The sequence below is a fragment of the Heliangelus exortis genome, chromosome 5, assembly GCF_036169615.1.
Source record: "Heliangelus exortis chromosome 5, bHelExo1.hap1, whole genome shotgun sequence".
NCBI classification, from domain to species: domain Eukaryota; kingdom Metazoa; phylum Chordata; class Aves; order Apodiformes; family Trochilidae; genus Heliangelus; species Heliangelus exortis.
Window position 1 is genome coordinate 6,869,361 of NC_092426.1, and position 17,941 is coordinate 6,887,301.

At 41.0% G+C, this 17,941-nt stretch overlaps 1 protein-coding gene across 5 annotated transcripts in view; it reads left to right on the forward strand.

The window, feature by feature from the left end:
- Window positions 1–17,941, forward strand: part of LOC139796858 (nesprin-2-like) — a 178,812-nt gene that overhangs the window by 20,487 nt on the left and 140,384 nt on the right. For all 5 annotated transcript variants that reach the window (XM_071745335.1, XM_071745336.1, XM_071745337.1 and 2 more), the window contains exons 3-12: window positions 8,752–8,813; window positions 9,728–9,823; window positions 10,084–10,161; window positions 10,251–10,343; window positions 11,577–11,758; window positions 13,418–13,614; window positions 14,052–14,152; window positions 14,911–15,012; window positions 15,776–15,913; window positions 16,984–17,148. In XM_071745335.1, coding sequence (XP_071601436.1) covers window positions 8,752–8,813; window positions 9,728–9,823; window positions 10,084–10,161; window positions 10,251–10,343; window positions 11,577–11,758; window positions 13,418–13,614; window positions 14,052–14,152; window positions 14,911–15,012; window positions 15,776–15,913; window positions 16,984–17,148 — 1,214 coding nt within the window. The remainder of the gene's footprint in view (window positions 1–8,751; window positions 8,814–9,727; window positions 9,824–10,083; window positions 10,162–10,250; window positions 10,344–11,576; window positions 11,759–13,417; window positions 13,615–14,051; window positions 14,153–14,910; window positions 15,013–15,775; window positions 15,914–16,983; window positions 17,149–17,941) is intronic.

A 17,941-nucleotide genomic window follows, 5' to 3' on the forward strand; every position in this document is an offset into this window, starting at 1 on the left:
TGTAATAGGTTTTGCTCCTAGGCTATGCTGAAATGACCACACTGCAAATCTGGGTTCAAGCTGTGTGTGCCTGACTGTTGTAAAACATCTGGAGACATCCCTTAGAAGTCGCATTAGCAATTTTTGTAATGATAAAAATGCAACAAATGGTACAGCCACGTCCTGTGTATGGAGCTGTGATGCTGCAGCATCTGCTCGGGGTCAAACAAGCAAATGGCAACAGAGCTGTGGTGAAGCACTGAAGGGACATTCCCTGACATGACATACAGATGCCATTAGTAACTAAGCCTGCAGATCTGTGGTAGCAAAAGTGAAGTAAGAATAATATGACTTGATGAAAAGTTTTTTTCAAAACTCTTGGTATGTGATTTGCTAAGGAGCTAGAGGCTTTGGTTACTTTAAATCTTCAAGTTCACCTGGAAAAGTTTTAAAGAAATCTCATATTCAAAGAATGGCTGCTCATAACCGTTAGAAAAGCAGCATACTAGCATACTTTTTGCATGACTAAAGATGGATCTAAAGCTGGTTAGTGAAGAGGTTACTACTTAGTAGCTCTAATTGTTATAGAAATCCTATTAAAATAATGCCAGTGGCTTGATAGTGTAAAAACCTGCTGTAGCAGGATTTCTGTTAGTGGGTGTTTAGTTAAAGAGAATTCAGGGATTAACATTCACTTTCCTTAGTAGTGTTCAGCCTAGAAGCTACAGTAAAGTGATTGGAAAATAGGTAAAAACATAAATTTCTTTTCAGTGCAGATTTCTTTTCAGCTACATATTTTAAGGGCATTTTAGGAAGCTCAAAAAGCATGAGGAAAATAGGTAAAAAGTGAAAGCTATATGGTTTCTAACGTTCCCATCTCCAGACATTTTCAAATGCTGATGCTAGTCACAAAATCAAAATGCTGAAAGAATATAAACACTTACGTCTTTTCAGATTTATGTATATTTCTCTTTAACTTTTTTCAGTTTTCAAGCTGATCTTTACAAAGAAGAGAGTAATAGTTACCACCCTCCTTTCCAAGAAAACTGAAATTGCTATGAAGTTGCATGATGTCAGGACTTGGGCTCCTTCTTTTCTGTTCTTTCCTCCTACCCTCTGTCCTAGGTGTTATAATAAAACAGCATTATCTGTGCCCTTTCCTCCAGCAGCTCTGGAGTTTTCTGATACAGCACAACTTAGAGCAGCTGCAAAGCTGTTTTGTGTCCTTGCACAGCCACATAAAAGTGCAAGTGAAAAGCCTGGAGCTGGATCTATTACAGATATATTCTTTGGGGAAACATTTAAGGAAAGGGTTTCTCCTGCCAGGCAGACTGAAGACGTATTGGTGAACAGAGGATGCTTGCCAGGGAGATCCTCTCTGTTGCAGCGTGTGAAACATGAAGTCACATTTTTGCTGCAGCTATGAAGGGAGCAGGCAGGAACTTGGGGGCTGACTGGCAATGAGCACAGGAGGAGGAACACTGGGACCCTGTCCTTTGTCTCTTCCCATAGCTTCCTTCCCAGCACCGTGTTACAGGCTGGCCCCATAGAAGAGTCCAGCCTGGTGCTCAGCCTTCTCTAAATGGAAGAGGAGCATGAAATGAGGAGACATGAGCCCTGCTTTGGTGGAAGAAGGGCTTCATGGCAATGTTTTAAGGGCTACAGATCTGTGCTTTGCTGATAACCCTGAGTGCAGGATTGCAGCAAGGGGAATGTGCACTTGTGGATGAGTGGCTACAGCAGAAACTGGACAGGGTTTGTGGTGCTCTGGAGCAGGAATATGTTTTACTTGCAGCATGTAAATCTGTTTACCTATGGGAGGATCCAACCTCCTTTTTCTCCCATGCACAAATCCTTCCACTTTTTTTCCCAAGGACAGCAAACAGTCCCTGCCTGTGCGTGTCCCACCAAGTCTGTGTAAAACTCCATTTTCCCTTTTCTTTCATTGCTTGCTGAGATAATTCAGATACAAGAGAATGTGTTTTAGCTGTTGAAGTTTGGAGCATATACATACTCTTCCACTATTTAATTAACTGCAGGGGTCCTAACTTTTGGCACTGCTTATTAATCCACGTGCATGTTACTGTTTATTACCCAAAGATTGATCATATAAGAAAGAATGTGGCTGCTAAAAACATTTTGGAAAGTGTTTAATCATGTTAATGGTTATGCTGGTTTTGTGCCATCATGTCTGAGCTTTTATGAATGATTTCAACTGAAAGATGGTGGCATATGAGGATATATTTGATTATGCAGCTTGTACCAGATTGCACTCATTTATGTGTAAAGGAGGATATCTTTCTGAGGCTCACTTAATTCTTGCTGAGGTGAGGTAGACTCCTAATTCTTACCCAGGACTGTTCTTTTGTCTAGCAGTATGCCTCATCTGTTGTGGCCAGTATATTATTACAGCTACACTTTTTTTTTCTTTTTTTTTTTTTTCTTCTTTAACCAGAATGATCAAATGATCAAAAAAGTTCACTAAAAGTTTACTATAATTTTTCCGTAATGACTTCTAAAAATCAATAAGCTCCCATAGGAGCTGCAGTGAAATTTATGCCCTCTTTATACTGCCTGCTGCCTGGGTGAGGAGCCAGTCTGCAGTTCCAATAGCTGCATGGCTTTGTGACATGTGATGGGGCTGATGGCATTGGAGAAGCAACTGACACATGAGACTGCCTAAAAAAAAAAATAGTCATGGCTATTTTTGTCATTCTGTATGCCGAATGAAAAAACAAATAGATTATATAGTTGTGTAAATGTGTTCCCTGCTAGATGAATTTCAATTTATTAAAGGCACTATAAGGTGCATAATTGGCTTAAAACTGGCACCAAATGCCTAAGGAGTGGATGGCTTTTGGGACACCTTTATGGGCACTGAAGGCCACTTATCCCTGCTTCACTGTAAATTTTCATTAACATTTTAGGAAAGCCACTTAAGCCCTTATCTTTAAAAGTATTTTGGTATCTAAATAATATGACTTGGTACCTTTAAGAATTTAACCTGAAACCTCTGTCTGCACCCCAAGTACTGCAGTGCCTCACTTCACAGGCTATAGAGGCAGTAAAGACTGTGGTGATTTAGAGATGCTTCAGGATCCTGGCAATAACAGTAAAAGTGTTAAAGAAAGCCAGGAGTTCAAAACTCAGTGTGAGCAGGCTTCCCAAGGTAGCAATACTTCTGGTAAATTGGATAATTTGCTTTCAAAAGAAAAAAGAGATAGTGTAGAATGGAAAGTTCCCACTTGCCTCGCAGGCACGGTAGTAGTTAATTAGTTAGTATTTATATGATATTTGGATTTGAAAGGACCCATTCCTGTAGAAATATTTACATCACCTTCATTGGGCTTCGGATGAACTTCTTAATCTCTACAAAAAATAATGTGTTTGGTTTTAATTGCTTAATACCATGTTGCTGAACATAAATGCTGGAAATAACTCTTTTCCCTGCTTTCCTGTCTGCAGAAAATGAAACTCTTGTTTCTCAGTGGACAGGAAGAGACTATATAGAGGGCTCAGGGGTGAATTAACTCACTCTCACTCTGGGTTGGCAAGTATTTAACTGTTCTTCTGATAGTTCCTACCATTTACAGCATGTGTGGTGGTTTAGTTCATAGCAGCAGTGGTGTCTTGAAGGAGCTCTCCCAGTTCTCCCTGCTGACCAGGCTGTGGTTCATTTTGTTGAGCCATCAGGGGGTGTGGAAATGGTTATTTTGAACAAAAGTGAACTAAATGCACCAGGAAGGTACCATGGCTGTCTGGGCATCTAGGCTAGTGCTAGTTCAACACAAACTTTCTTCCTTGCACACATGGTGGGTACACTGGGTGCTGAACACCTGAACTTTTAAGCTGCTGATCTGTTCCTGTTGAGCTGCACTGGTTGCTACTGTAGACATAGCCTCATCTGACCTGAATGGTGAGAGGAAGAGGTAATTTTTGTGATGAAACAGAGATGGGAAGATGTCACACAGGCTAACATTCATTAATTTCTAAAAATTGTTTACTTTTTTTAAGTTTATTTTTTTTATTATTTAAAAAAGCCACACAGTTGTAAATGGTTCACTGACAGTAAAGCACTTGTCCTTGTGATAGAAAGAACACCTCTTTGCTACTTGGGGACATTGTTTGCTGAGTGTGAACAGACAGGCTATAGCTGTTCTGCTGTGGTTTGCTTCTCCCCCGTCCCTGCTAAGGCAGGAGATGGTGCTTGCTCTGGAGCTGCTGGCTTTCACCTTAGGAAAGGAGACACAAAAGGCAACAGAGGAGAGATTTATTTTAAATCTGGCTTTTCTGTATAACCATTAAAGGAAGGATGAGAGTAAAACCATGGCTGGTGGTGCTCCTGGGAGAGTTCAGCACTGTTGTGGTCCCAGTTGCATCCCCATGCTTCAGCCCTTAATGACTGGTCTGGTTTGTAGCACTTGTTGATAGCTCATTACTGGGTAGAACAGGCATTGTCCAGCAGCATGGATTGATTTGCAGCTCGCCTACGTGACATGCTGCTTCTATGTATTATTCCCCCCCTGAAGTGCTGTTCTGAAGATTAGCTTTAAAACACAGGGTGAAATATGATAGATTTTTGGGGTTTGCAGTTTAGCAGTCTCAGTGAGTTTTGGCCAAAAGTAAAGAAAATTATCAGGTTTTTTTCTGATAGCTTTTTCATTCTGGGTCAGCGACATTTTGAAAACTGGGGCAAGAGAAAACCAAGGTCACTTAGAGCCCTATAAAAAGGCACAACAAAGAATCCATTCATCCTCATCAAAATAAAAATCCGTATTAATTAACCACGTGGTAGAGATAAGAATTTGAGAGCTTGATTAAATCATTAGTGCCTCTGAGCAGTAGAGGTGGAGGGGAGCTGGGAGGGAAAACACGCTTGGCTTGAAAATTGCATTATGAGTGTTTGGTGCCAGAGGCACATCTGTACTGAGGGGTGTGTTGTGTGGCCTGGATGGAAGCAGGGGGACTGCTGCACTGCAGTCCAGGGAAATACTGGCAAGCATGGAGCTTTGTTATTAATTCAGGAGATTTTAAAAAAAAAATTATTATTGTTGTTATCATTATTATTGTTTATTTGGGTAGGAAAATAAGCCACATTGCAGCTGAGGTGGCAGCTGCTTAGAAGGCAGCCTGGTTGGTTGCACCAGGCAGAGGCTGTAGCTTGGGGAGGGTATGAGGTATGTGTAGGTGTGTGCAGTTGGATAATCACCTTCTGCTTGTGCCTGGTAAGACATTTGCCTGAGAGCTGCCCACGTGAATCACCACTTACAGGATCTGGCCCATGTTACACAATGGAACACTTTAATAGGGAGAGATTGAACCAAAACAAGACCAAACATCCTCATCTTAACCATCTTCCAAATCAGTGGCAGTAGTGTGTGTTTGGCAAGAGCTGCAGCTGGAAGAGTTGCTGGCGTCAGGCAAAGTAGTTAATATTTGTCTTCTGTCTCTTTTGAAGTGCCAGCAATGCCAGCCTTGCCTGCCTGATAAAAATGAGCACAGCTATTCAATCACTTGTTAGGTAATGGAACAGCTCCTGCAGGGGTATTCAAGTTAAGGGTGTGGTTGGGTCCTGTGCTAACATGAAGCCAGGATCTCCATGCTATTTATGTCCTGTGAGTGTTGCCACATTGATTGGTCTGTGTGGCATGTTTGCACTTTCTCTTTTTCCAAACAAAAAAAGAGTTTTGAGATTGCATTTTTGTCCACATCTGTAACACTGTCCTTATCTTACTCTTCATCATGATCTCTGTGGTACTTAAAAGAAGCATAAAACAATGCAGCAAGCAAGGGGAATCAACTGTTTCATGCTCCAGCAGGATCATAGTATTGCACATTAGAGGAGGACTGTTGAAATTTGTATTAGCTACAGGATGCAAAACAGCCCTTGATGCACGTAGTGCATGAATGATTTTCTTGCCACTCACCCACCTGATTAAGCAGAAGGAGGTCTGTGGGTCAGATGGTGGTTTTAGAAACAGGAGGCTGCATTACCCTGCATGTGAACTGATGAAGCTCTGCATGGCAAGTCCTTCAGGCTGTCTAAGATGATGAAAAGCTATCCAGGACTGGGGTCTGTGTTTGCCAAATTCCCAGAGCATAATAGTGTGGGACATTTTCCTCTGAGTAGCATTTTCATGGGCGGTGCTCTCAGGCCTTCCCTCCCCATCCCTAAGGGCTTGATATTTTTGGTACCTTTCATCCTACCCAGCTTACAAAAACATACATATTTATTGCTGAATAGTATTGCACTTGCCTTATGATGTCAAACTTGCTTGCACATTAATCTTTTGTGCAAGAGCATGTTTTCAGAGGCAGAAGAGATTGTCCACTCCCACTCCATCTCCCAGGCTTGTTTCTTATAAGCTGATGGCCTGGTATATTCTCCTGCTGCCTCTTGCATGGGACAGGAGGATTTACCCCAGCTGGGACATGCAGTGGGTACCACTGCAGCCACCTTGCCCACCACCTCCCTCCAGGCCTGGGCCAGGCACACTGTCCTACCACCTACTGCTCCTCAGGGAGCTGCACCACTACTGTGATGCAGGATGTGTACCATCCTCTCCCATCCCATCCCATCCCATCCCATCCCACCCCACCCCATCCCACCCCACCCCACCCCATCCCACCCCATCCCATCCCACCCCATCCCATCCCATCCCACCCCATCCCACCCCATCCCATCCCATCCCATCCCATCCCATCCCATCCCATCCCATCCCATCCCATCCCATCTCTGTCCTTGTAGTCTCCAAGCTTCTGTGCTTGGAGACCCAAAGCCCATCTTTATAGTGGTCTTCCAGTACCTGACAGAGACCTACAAGAAGTCTGGAGATAGACTTCTTGTAAAGACATATAGTGACAGGAGAAGGGGTTATGGCTTTAAACTGCAAGAGGGAAGATTTAGGTTGGACATTAGGAAAACATTCTTTCCTGTGAGGGTGGTGAGACACTGGCACAGGTTGCCCAGGGAAGCTGTGGATGCCACATCCCTGGAAGTGTTCAAGGCCAGGTTGGATGGGGCATGGAGCAACCTGGTTTAGTGGGAGGTGTCCCTGCCCATGGCAGGGGGTTGGAACCAGGTGATGTCTAAGTTCCCCTCCAACCCAACCCATTCTGTGTTTTTATGCAGATCCTCTGCTCTGAGCTGCCTGACTCAGCAGGGATAGGAGTTTGCTCTTCCTCTCTGCTTTGCACCTTTCCTGCCTCTCAGGCTGTGCCATGGGAGGCAGGAGCACTGCAGACACCCCCAGGGTGGCTGCCGGAAGCCACGGAGGGTCCGGCATCCACCTCAGAGGGAAGGGCAGTGACACCCAGGCAGTTGGCTCAGGCCAAAGGTGGTGGTTTGAGGGGTGAAATCTTCAACCCTCCCAATCGTATCTCAGTTACCTGTCATTTGACATTCTTAGTAATGTCTGGGCTATTAAAAACCCAGAAGGAAGAAGGTGGGGAAGAAGGAAGAAGGTGGGGATGTCTGCTTTTCCACAGCTCCAGGCAGGCCACTTGTGGGGATATTACTGATTTTTGTGTTTTGGGAAGCCAACCCCAATGCTTGCAGTCAAAGCTGACGTGAAAAGGGAGGGAAAAAGGAGTTTGTGTGCACGTCTGCTACCATGAGCTGTGGGATGGCTGCTGGTGTCAGCACCTGCACAGCAATGAGATCTGAAAAGCCATGATCTCAGGGGCCAACATCTCTGCTTTTACCTCAGACCTGGATACAGATGTCCAGCTGGGATGTATGGTTTTGGTGGGTGTGGTTTTTTTGGGAATGGGTGGTTTTTGTGAGGGAGCACAGGCTGGGACATTGTATGTGATCCAGTGGCAATGCCAAGGCCAGAGATGGGGGTGAGGAGATGTTCTGTCTGCTGCTCATGAGCTGCTTCACCTTTTGAAAGAGACAAACTTCACTTCTGACACCCACAAGCTGTGGGGAAAGGTTTTTCTCTCTCCCAGTCTCTTCTCAGATGTGCGAAGTGGTATAAATGTTCTGATTTTTGAAACGTGGGCTTGAAGAATTTCCTGTCTTTCTTTACACCCATTGGTAGCTCATCACTGTGTACCAGCCTGCATGACCTGAGCAAAGAGCTGGGTCTCTTTGAGTCCCATTTCACCATTGTTTACTGGGGCACAAATTCAACCACTTTCTTCTTCTTTCCTCCTATTTTAAGTCCCCATGGCTGGCCAGATTAAAGGTCTGCATTCCCTAGGGAGGACCCAGCACTGCAAAGGATGCTGTCAAGGGTATATTTCCAGACGGCAGCCTAATACCTCTCCACAGCCTTCAGTTCACCAGGAAATCCCCTTGTGTGGCTTCATGTTTGCATTCATCACCTAACCCTCAGCCTCTGTCTTGGTCTCATCACCCAACCTTCCCACACGTCTTCCCAAATTTCAAGATGGATCTTTTACTGACAATTTCTCCAACTCTTTCAAGAAGTATTTATGAAGGATGGAGTTCCTAGGCCTATTGTTCTGTAGGATGATGTATTCGTGCTGCTGTTTGCTGAGCTTTTGAGAAAGCCTTCATTGGATGCTCTTTGCTGGATCCAGCAGAAGTATGCTTATAGTTCTAGAGGACCTTGCAGTATTATCTCTGCAAGCAAGATAATATCAGCACTAAAGTAAGAGTTGAGAAAGACTAATATTAAATTGTATCGTAATGTCTGGAAGAACAGACCTTAGGTTTGAAAAATGGATGCCTTGTATGTTTTTGAGAAAGAGATTAAACCAGATAGCTTTTACCATTAATCATTTTTTTCTTTTTTTCCCCAGTCCAGCGGGAGTTTACACAGAAGAAAACGTTCACTAGTTGGATGAATTCAATATTGGCAAAGGTAAGAAGGGGGATTCTTTGGGAAAGACGTGGCTTTTGCCTTTTTAATTTGTACCTGCCATATGGAGATGAATTTTTTTAGGAATAAGCAAAATTAATATAAGATTTTAGGTACTACCTGGAGAAAGTAGCCCCTGGAAAGCATTTGTTTAATAGGTCTAATAACATTGTATTGGTGATTGTCCAAGGACATTTATAACAGACAGTTTGTAAGTGGATGAGGTACTGATGTGGTAAAACATAGTGGTGCTGGATTGTGGCATATGTCTCAGGGTTTTACGAGGTACTGTATTTAGGATTAGTTTTATTGTGCTTAGGTAAGTGTTATTCTGTTATGCAATCCAAGAATATGAGTTTAATGGGATGACCTGTGTGACTGGTAAGTATTAAAGCAAACCACATAGTAGCATAGGTGTTCTTAAAGCTTTCACAAAGCAGCTCGTGCAGCGTGCTCTGATGAAAAAGAAAATTAATCCTGTTTTGGTCCCTCCTTGATGAGTAGCTGCTAAAGTCATGGTAGGTTTGTGTTGTCCATGAGTAGGTGAAAAGAGTGAAGGTTTAGTTATTCAGCTTTATAGTTAAATTTGTACTCAGGGTACACTAAAAATCAAAGCATGAATTAGCTTCTTCACATTCCCTTTTTTGAAGCTTTGGGGTCTTTTGCCACATACCTCCTTAAAAAGTATAAATATTTGTAAATGAAGCCTGAAATAAAAAAAGCTCAGAGGCAGGGTAAGGGGGAATAAGACAAAGACATAATAACAGGGTAAAAGCAGGACATGGCTGATTGGATGCAGTTTACTGAAAAACTAAAGGATGATTTTTTAAACAACAGAGTAATATGTGATGTTCTGTAGTGTGTTGAATTCAAGATGACAAAAGATGGTGTGACAAGCATTGAAATTTATTTTGCAGCATACACCTCCTTCTGTTATCTCAGATCTGTATACAGACATACAGCAAGGACATGTGCTTTTGGATCTCTTGGAAGTGCTTTCAGGTCAACATCTGGTAAGACAGAATAATAAAACTATTACTTCAGTCTTTCATCATATCCAGCAAAAATTGCTGGATATACTTTATTGTAAGCCTGTAAGTGATCCCTCTGGAATCATAGAGGTATTTGCAAGTAACTTATTCTTACACCACTGAAACTGAAACAAGTTGATCCAGAGTAATTTGTGAATCTTTGCAGGGCTTCTCTTAGGAAAATATAAAATAAAAATAATTTTTTACAATGGAGGATGTAGCCTCTTCTCTTTGTTTCACAGCCACGGGAAAAAGGATCTAATACCTTCCAGTGCAGAAGCAACATAGAAAATGCTTTGACATTTTTAAAGAGCAGATCAGTGAGTATTAACTTCAAAATTCACAATTAAAGCCAGTTTAGCTGGTGGGACATTTTCTTTGTTAACAATGATCCCTTTTTTCCCCCTAGCTCAAGCTCATAAATATTCATGTTACTGACATTATTGAAGGAAACCCTTCCATTGTGCTTGGCCTAATTTGGACAATTATATTTCATTTTCATGTAAGTATTTCAGCAATGTAAGAGTTTTAGTAGAAGGGAAAAGCACAAAAGTGTATTGACCTATGTGGTTGCCAAATGAGATGAATTAGTACAAAGCAGAAGGGTATTTTCTGACATCTGGAAGTGACATCTCAGGGAGGAGATGCACCAATGCATTTTGCCTGTGTCCCTGGGCTGATGCACCAATGCAGCAATGGCATTACAGCCATGAACAGTAGATAGCTGCAAAGGATGGGATGGAAAGATACTGAGGGTTTTTTTAAGTAATAAATTAAAAAATTGGCTATACTTTGCCTTTCTGTCTAAGGCTTGTAATGATTAAGCTTCGAATAGAGCAGGTAGTGCAGAGGGGCTCACATTTATCTCCCCCTCCTCAATGTTACCTGTGCTTACACTGTTATTCTTGCTATTACTTTTTCATTAGCAGGTGCCTGAAATAACTTGACAATTGTTGTAATGATGTTTCTTAAACAAGATTCTAATCATGTCTCCTGCATGACATGAGGTTATGGGGAGGAGGAGTGTTTGAAAGTACAAGAGCTTGCTTTAATCATGTTCTAGGATTGTAGAGGATGGCAGAGCCAAACCCACTTCTAGCAAGAGTCCAGCACTGAATGAACGTAGGTGTATTGCAGGTGAACTGGCAAATGAGGCTCAGGAGAGAGCCAAGAAGCAAAGTTATTTAAAAGTGTTAAATGTAGCCTGTATTTTTCTTGGTGAAGTTACTTTGGTGCTGAAGGTTATTGTGCTGCACACAGCCGAAGGCATAATCTTTTTTCCTAAACCAAGTTTCTCTTACCAAACGTAGATCTCTGAGGTCTACTGAGTAGGTTTTCCTGCACCCTGGGTAAGCAGGGAAACTCCAAGCATGACTAATGCATGACATTGTTAACAGCAGAAAACACAGCTGCTTCCAGCTGCTTTCCCTGATAAGAGTAGAAAAGTGGATGAAGTGAGAAGGTCCCAGTGTTGGTACCCACAGTATAACTTGGAAGTCTTTGACTGAATATTTCCTGCCCAAAAAATCACATAAAGATGAGAATTCAGCATGAAATAGTTCAGTTTGAACAGATAAAAAACCCTGAACTGATCTGATCTGCTCTGCTCTTGGGGGGCAGATAACTACTATTAGAGCTGTGATTGAGTGCTTTCTAATTATCTCTGGTTTTCTGCTATTGATGTCTTTGTAATTTTTCAGTGAAGCCTGATTAACTCTCCCATCATCTCCAACAGATTGAAGAACTTGCCAGGACACTTGCTTGTGCTTACAATCAGCCTTCACTTGATTGTTCAAGTGCTGTTGACTCCTCTCCAAAGGCAAGCAGATCAGCTAAAAAAAGTGCCAAAATTAAGGAACGGTGGAAGATCTCAGCTACAAAGGCTCTTTTGTTGTGGGCAAAAGAACAATGCTCACTGTAAGTTGCATCCAAGACTTAGAAATAGTATGTCATGTGTTGTATTTACTACTTTAAACATGTTGATATTGTCCCACTTGTTTGTTGTTTTTTTAAAATTACTTAGTGACAGTTCAGCAGAAAATCCTTTAGATCTCAGATGTTGTTATCAGTACTTTTAACATCAATCAGGCCCTGAATGTTTTGACATGAGTCCTTTAAATCTAATAACATGAACCTAATCCTACTAATAATACCACAATATAAAATGAGTTGTTTGGCTTAGCTTCTAGGGGCTTCTGTGTGATGTTTAGTGGAACGCTTATGTGATTTGCTCTTTTAATCCTCATGGTTGGCACTGGTTAACAAAATTTCAGTGAACTTTTTATTTTTTTAAATGAAAACCATAGGATTTCTAGGATTCCCATATCTCATATTTTTCTGTCAAAACAGTGCCTGATCCCTAGGAAGGACTCTAGTCCTAGGGGCCCTAGTCCCCAGTTCTATCAAGGTGCTTGCTTGTGCTTGTTGTACAGGCTGTTGATTTCAGGGGGAGTATTCACAGTGCACAGTGCAGAGCAGATACAGGTATTACCTTCGTGGGACAGGCTTTACATTTTCTTCAAGGGCTGCTGCTTCACTCTAGGACATTTCAAATATATTTTACATTAGTGTTAGCCCTTCCTCTCCAGCTCTTTGGTTGCTTTATATTCTAACAACATCTTAATAACCTTCCATGTTTTTAGTAGGAATAAATGTCTTCATTAGCACATCACTTTCTGCTGGGAGAATGTTTTCAGGCACTGAAATTTAGCTTTTAGCTGTGTTTTATCAGGACAAGATTGGCTGGCATGTAACAACCAGCACTCTGTCCATTTAATTTTCATTTTTCTTTTTTCTTGTTTTTCTTTTTCAGAAATATTGCTGTCTGTTTTGTAGCATCCTTTCTGAACTGTGATTACACTGAATGATTTTGTTGTCAGTGAATCCTGTAGTTTTTGGTAAAAGAACAAAGCTTCTAAGTCCTGATCTGTATTTTGTAACTGAATTTGATCACCCAAAACTCCATCTCTTTTCTATACTGTAATATATTCATAATAGATGGTCTTTTCCTGGAAAGCTGTCCCAGCATTCACTGTGGCTTGCCAAGCTGGGCACCTTGCAGAACTGTCTGGGCACTGCTTGATAGAAAATCTTTTAAAGACACTGAGCCAAACAAGAAAAAAGAAAAAAAGAAATATATTTTTTCTGTAGTAATTGGTCACTTTTGAGGTCTGGGTTTTTCTAAAATGCCAGAGGTGATTCCAGTACTCGATGCCCGTACAGACAAATAAGTATCTAAATGTTCTTCAGTACTTTTCTTGTTGCTTTTCCATCCTGTAGAATGCACAGATATTGAGCACAGAGGTAGTGTTCAGAAGGGATTTCAGATCAGCAAGGCTTTATGAAACAGAAGATAAAAACATTTAGTCATTTTACAGGACAAAATTTGTCACTGTAGCAATTGGTAGTACTGTCTGACCCAGCTTCTGCAGAAATTCAGTCGCAAGGTTCTCTGTAACTCACCGAATTTGGTTTATACTCCATTTTACTGAATTTTTATTCTGTTACTTAATTTGTACTTGGGACAGCTGAGGCAACAGGCTGTAACATTTTGTTTCTAATCATTTTTGGGGATAGGCATGGTGCTATCAGTGTGACTGATTTCAAGTCAAGCTGGCGAAGTGGATTGGCTTTTTTAGCCATCATCCAAACCTTACGACCAGGTCTAGTTGATTTGGAGAAGGCAAAAACTAGAAGCAATAAGGAAAACCTAAAAGAGGCTTTCAGAATTGCAGAACTGGAGTTGAATATTCCACGGCTTCTGGAACCTGAAGGTAAATAAGTTGCTTTTTAAAAATCTTTATTATCGGGAGTGAGATTGATAAAATCCTACATGGTATCTTGTAATACAGGAAAAAGTAAGACTGTGCTTAAGTGTGAAATGGAACATTAATCTTTAACTGTAACGTCCTTAGGATTTGTAGAGTTTTTGAATTGGCAGCAAGTACAGGAGCAATTTGCAGAATAAAGGATGTAAAACTTTCCCATTCATGGGAGAAACTTTTCACTAGTTAATTATGTTATATTTAAAAATTCACTAGGAAAAAAAAGTTCATTACTTATTAATTTCTGTCGGTGGTATGTTAACTGAGCTGCTGCAAAATAAACATGCTTATGGTAATGTGTTTTTATAACTGCAGTATAGTGTATAATTATGTGATCAGGCCTAGAAGGCTGCATAATTATGTAAATGATGTATTGGCTCTTGTAGATGTTGACATTATGAATCCGGATGAAAAATCAATCATGACTTATGTGGCTCAGTTTTTGCAATACTCCAGGAATTTGCCTGAAACTGAAGAAGACACACAGGTATGTATGTGGTGTGTCACTGAGGCATCTTTAAATGAATGTGCATCATGGATGCCAAGAATATCAGAACTTTCTTTGGCAGTTTATAACCTGACTCAGTAACAGTCAGGTAGCAGATCCTCTGATGCAGCTACTGAGAGGTCTGAATTGGCTTGAACCTTCCAGTGCTCAGCACTCAGTGTGATGGAATTTTCAATGATGAAGGTGGAAGTGTTGTGGAATTTGTCTTGTTTTTTCATTTAACTATTACAGGGAACATTTTCAATCCTGGTTGACTTCATATGTGCTCTGGAGTCTGTGTGTAAATATTGGGGTAGAGGTAGACAGAACAGCAAATCTGAGCAGAACAACCCAGCTTTAAATTGAATAGCTCACATGTAAAATGAAAAGAATTAGTCACAGATCATACTGGTTGGAAAACCAAGTTTTCTATTCTCTGTATTCTCCTGTGAGAGTTTATGTATTAATTGGATAGTCACATATATCCATTCTAATAACCTCCTTTCAACAGGACTGCAGTCAGGCTCCTCTTTTAAGATACCTTCTCATATCCAGGTGCCAGGCTTTACAACTTTGGTCTTACTCTATAGTAGTGCCTGACCCAAAACTCATTAGATTCCCCAGGAATTTTTATTTGGTCTTCAATGACTTGGAATGGGGTTTATCATATGCTCAGTGTGTGTTGTTTTACAGCACAATGTAAATTAAAAACAAGGTTTGCAAAATGGAAAAATAAAAATTTGTGCTCTAATTACCAGGAGAAAGTACGAGAGGCCAGGAGTTGGGTGGATGCACAGGAGAAGAAGTTAGCAAAATTGCTGACTGACACAGAGAATGAAACGTATTACCAGAAGTACAAAGTAAGTTGTATTTCATATTTAACTTCATTTTCAGGAAGAAATCTTTAAAATATTCCCAGAAACACAGCTTTTCATCTTCCCTAAACTGAAGTGTTAAGTAAACTTTTAAATAAGAATTGGAAATTTGACAGTGAATGTGGTAAATGCCCTTAAATGACTGAGGGGAGAATAACAAGAATTTTTTTCTGTTAGGAAACAGATATATGCTGCTTGGTGTCTGAGCAGAACAAGGTGTTTTTGGAGCAAAGTAGTGTCTTTCAATTAATTGACACAGTTGAAGACTTGAACAAGATTCAAGCACAGAAGCCATTTACAGGGTCACCTTTGCCATGTCTGTGGTAATAATAGCAGTTGGTTTTACCCAACCAATGTTGTAGAGGAGCAGTTGAAATGTTTGTTGTAGATTGTGCCTGAAGTAAATTTTCTTTGGTTTCCATTGTAGCCAGAGCTTGTAATAAAATGTCCCATGAGGGACTGTGAGGGGAGGAATTTTCCCTTTCTCTTAGTGGGAATGGGAAAACCATGTCCTAACTGCACTGACATCATAATAAAAACAGATTTTGTTAGTGAATAGCACCTACAATTTCAGACTCAAATACTGCCTGGAGACATGTCTGCCTCTTTCCTGCTATCTTGCCTTTCCATGCATCACACCCTTTGAAGTTAATGGGAGTCATACTAATGCATTCAAAGGCAGCACTTGGCTCTGTGAGCTTACATCTGAAGTGTTCTGTGAATTGCTGCTCTTCCTTTTTTTCCCTAGGAAATGATGTCATTTATGGAAGCATTTAACCAAGAAAAAAAAACCTTTCTACCTGTGTTGTTATCAAAAAGAAGTGAAGCTGAGCTGAGTGAAAGCCAACATCAGATGAGAGAAGAGTGGGATAAACTGTGTTCCCAGGTCAGAGGTGTTTCTATCTCATTTTGTTACCAGAGTGAATGTGTTTAATGAAAAATCATAGAAGAAGCCTAAGTCTATTCCACAAACTCACACAGGGAAAAGTGGGTAAGTGATACTTTATTTAGGTTGATAGAAGAGGTATTGACCCTGACCCTGAAGTTCAGGCAAACCGGGTGGTGTATAGTGCCCAGGAGGAGGCAAGAGGAGTGTGTATTGCTCTCTGCCTCCTGAGCCTCAGAATAGTGAGATGCCTGTGAAAAATGATTTCTGTCTGATTATCTTGGAGCACTCTTCTGATCAAAGTTTTTGGCCTATTTATGCTTAGAATGTTCCCTGGGGACATAATTATTTCTCAGATAATGATGCAGCTGGGAAGTGTTAATGCATTCTTCCCCATGGCATGGATAGAGTGAGATCTGGCTGGTCAGTGCTTTGCAATGGGGTTGGCTGTGTTGTCTCCCTCTACTGCAAGTGGGATCACAGAATCACATAATTAGCCAGGTTGGAAAGGACCTCTGAGATCATTAGAAGTCCAACTTTTAATCCACTACTGCTGTGGTTACCAGACCATGGCACTGAGTGCCACATCAGTCTCTTCTTAAAAACCTCCATGGACAGAGAATCCACCACCTCCCTGGGCAGCCCATTCCAATGCCAATGTGTTGGGCCTTGCTGGTAATTACTGTTTATGGAAGAGAGAACTCCCCTGCCAGCACTGTGATGGGAAGCTGTCCAGAGTATCCCTGTTTCCCCTCTATTTTTCAACTAGCTTAGTGTAAATTTCCATGCTATTGGGTCTTGAGGTGGTCACCAGCCAAGGATAGTAACAGCCAAATTCTCTGTAGTGTTGCAGAGATTATGGGCTGGGGAGCAAGTCTGGGTCTCAGGTAAACATGGCTGATTTTAAGATGACTTCATTGGTAGCTCCTTTTCTGTGTAGTGACAACTGTATTTTTGTTTGTTTTTTTCTGGGATGTCTAGAGCATCAGCCTATGGAACATACGTTAGTTTCATGAGGATGGGCTAGAAAATAGCAATGAGAAATTTAATCACTTGTTTTTCTTTTTAAGATTAATGAATGGAAAGTGAAGCTGGATCAGATGTTGCCCTCCCCTCTGGATAGCATTGAGGCCTGGCTTCAGGAGGTGGAACATCTACAGGCAGAAGATTTGCCTGATCTGCAGGACCCATTCAAAGCAATGTTTGTCCTCAGAGAAATAATTGTAATATTCAAGGTATGTTGATCACAAAGGAACATGCTCCAGTCTGGCCTAGCAAAGCACTTGGAATTACTATTTGACATTTTGGGAAGTGGTGTGGATATGTTTATCTCCTGAGGATGAAAAGCTCTTCTGAACATACCTTTGAACAGCAATGAGTTTAATTAAATAACTGCAACAGTCTATAAGGAAAGTTTCTTACTTCACTGGGGTGAGATTAAATTTGAGTACTATGTGAATGAGTAAATTACACTCTTCTTTTTAATGTGGTTCCTCCAACTTGTTTGTTAAGTAATAACTCAGAGTAATTGCATCCTTATCTTCTTTACATCTGTGCCTAACACATACCTGTTCAGAAAAGCAGTTGGGCTCAGGGTTACGTTCCAGTGAGTTGATGCAGTTTGTGTGCTTAAAGTTAAGTATTTGCTGAATCATTCTGCAGTTCCATTCAAAGCAATGGGAGGTATTTTGGTACTTCAGTGCCATGCAAGTTATTTATTCTGATCTTGAAATCTTTACACTGATAATAGTTCAAACATTCTTTTGAGTTTGAAAGCCTTAAAAAGAGTAGATGTGTTGATGTCTGATTGATCATCATAACTCTGTAGGTGTGTTTTTATGAACAAGAGGGAAGTTGGATGTTTTTGTGATGTGTACTTAAGAGAGAATTTGAAAGAATGGAAAGCAGAGATTCTTGTGAGTGGCTTGAGCACCACTTTTTTGAACTGCTGCTAGTTAGCTCGTGATATGAGAGATGGCTTTTTAACTGATAACAGCCTTGCCAGAATGTAGCCATTTTTATCTATGC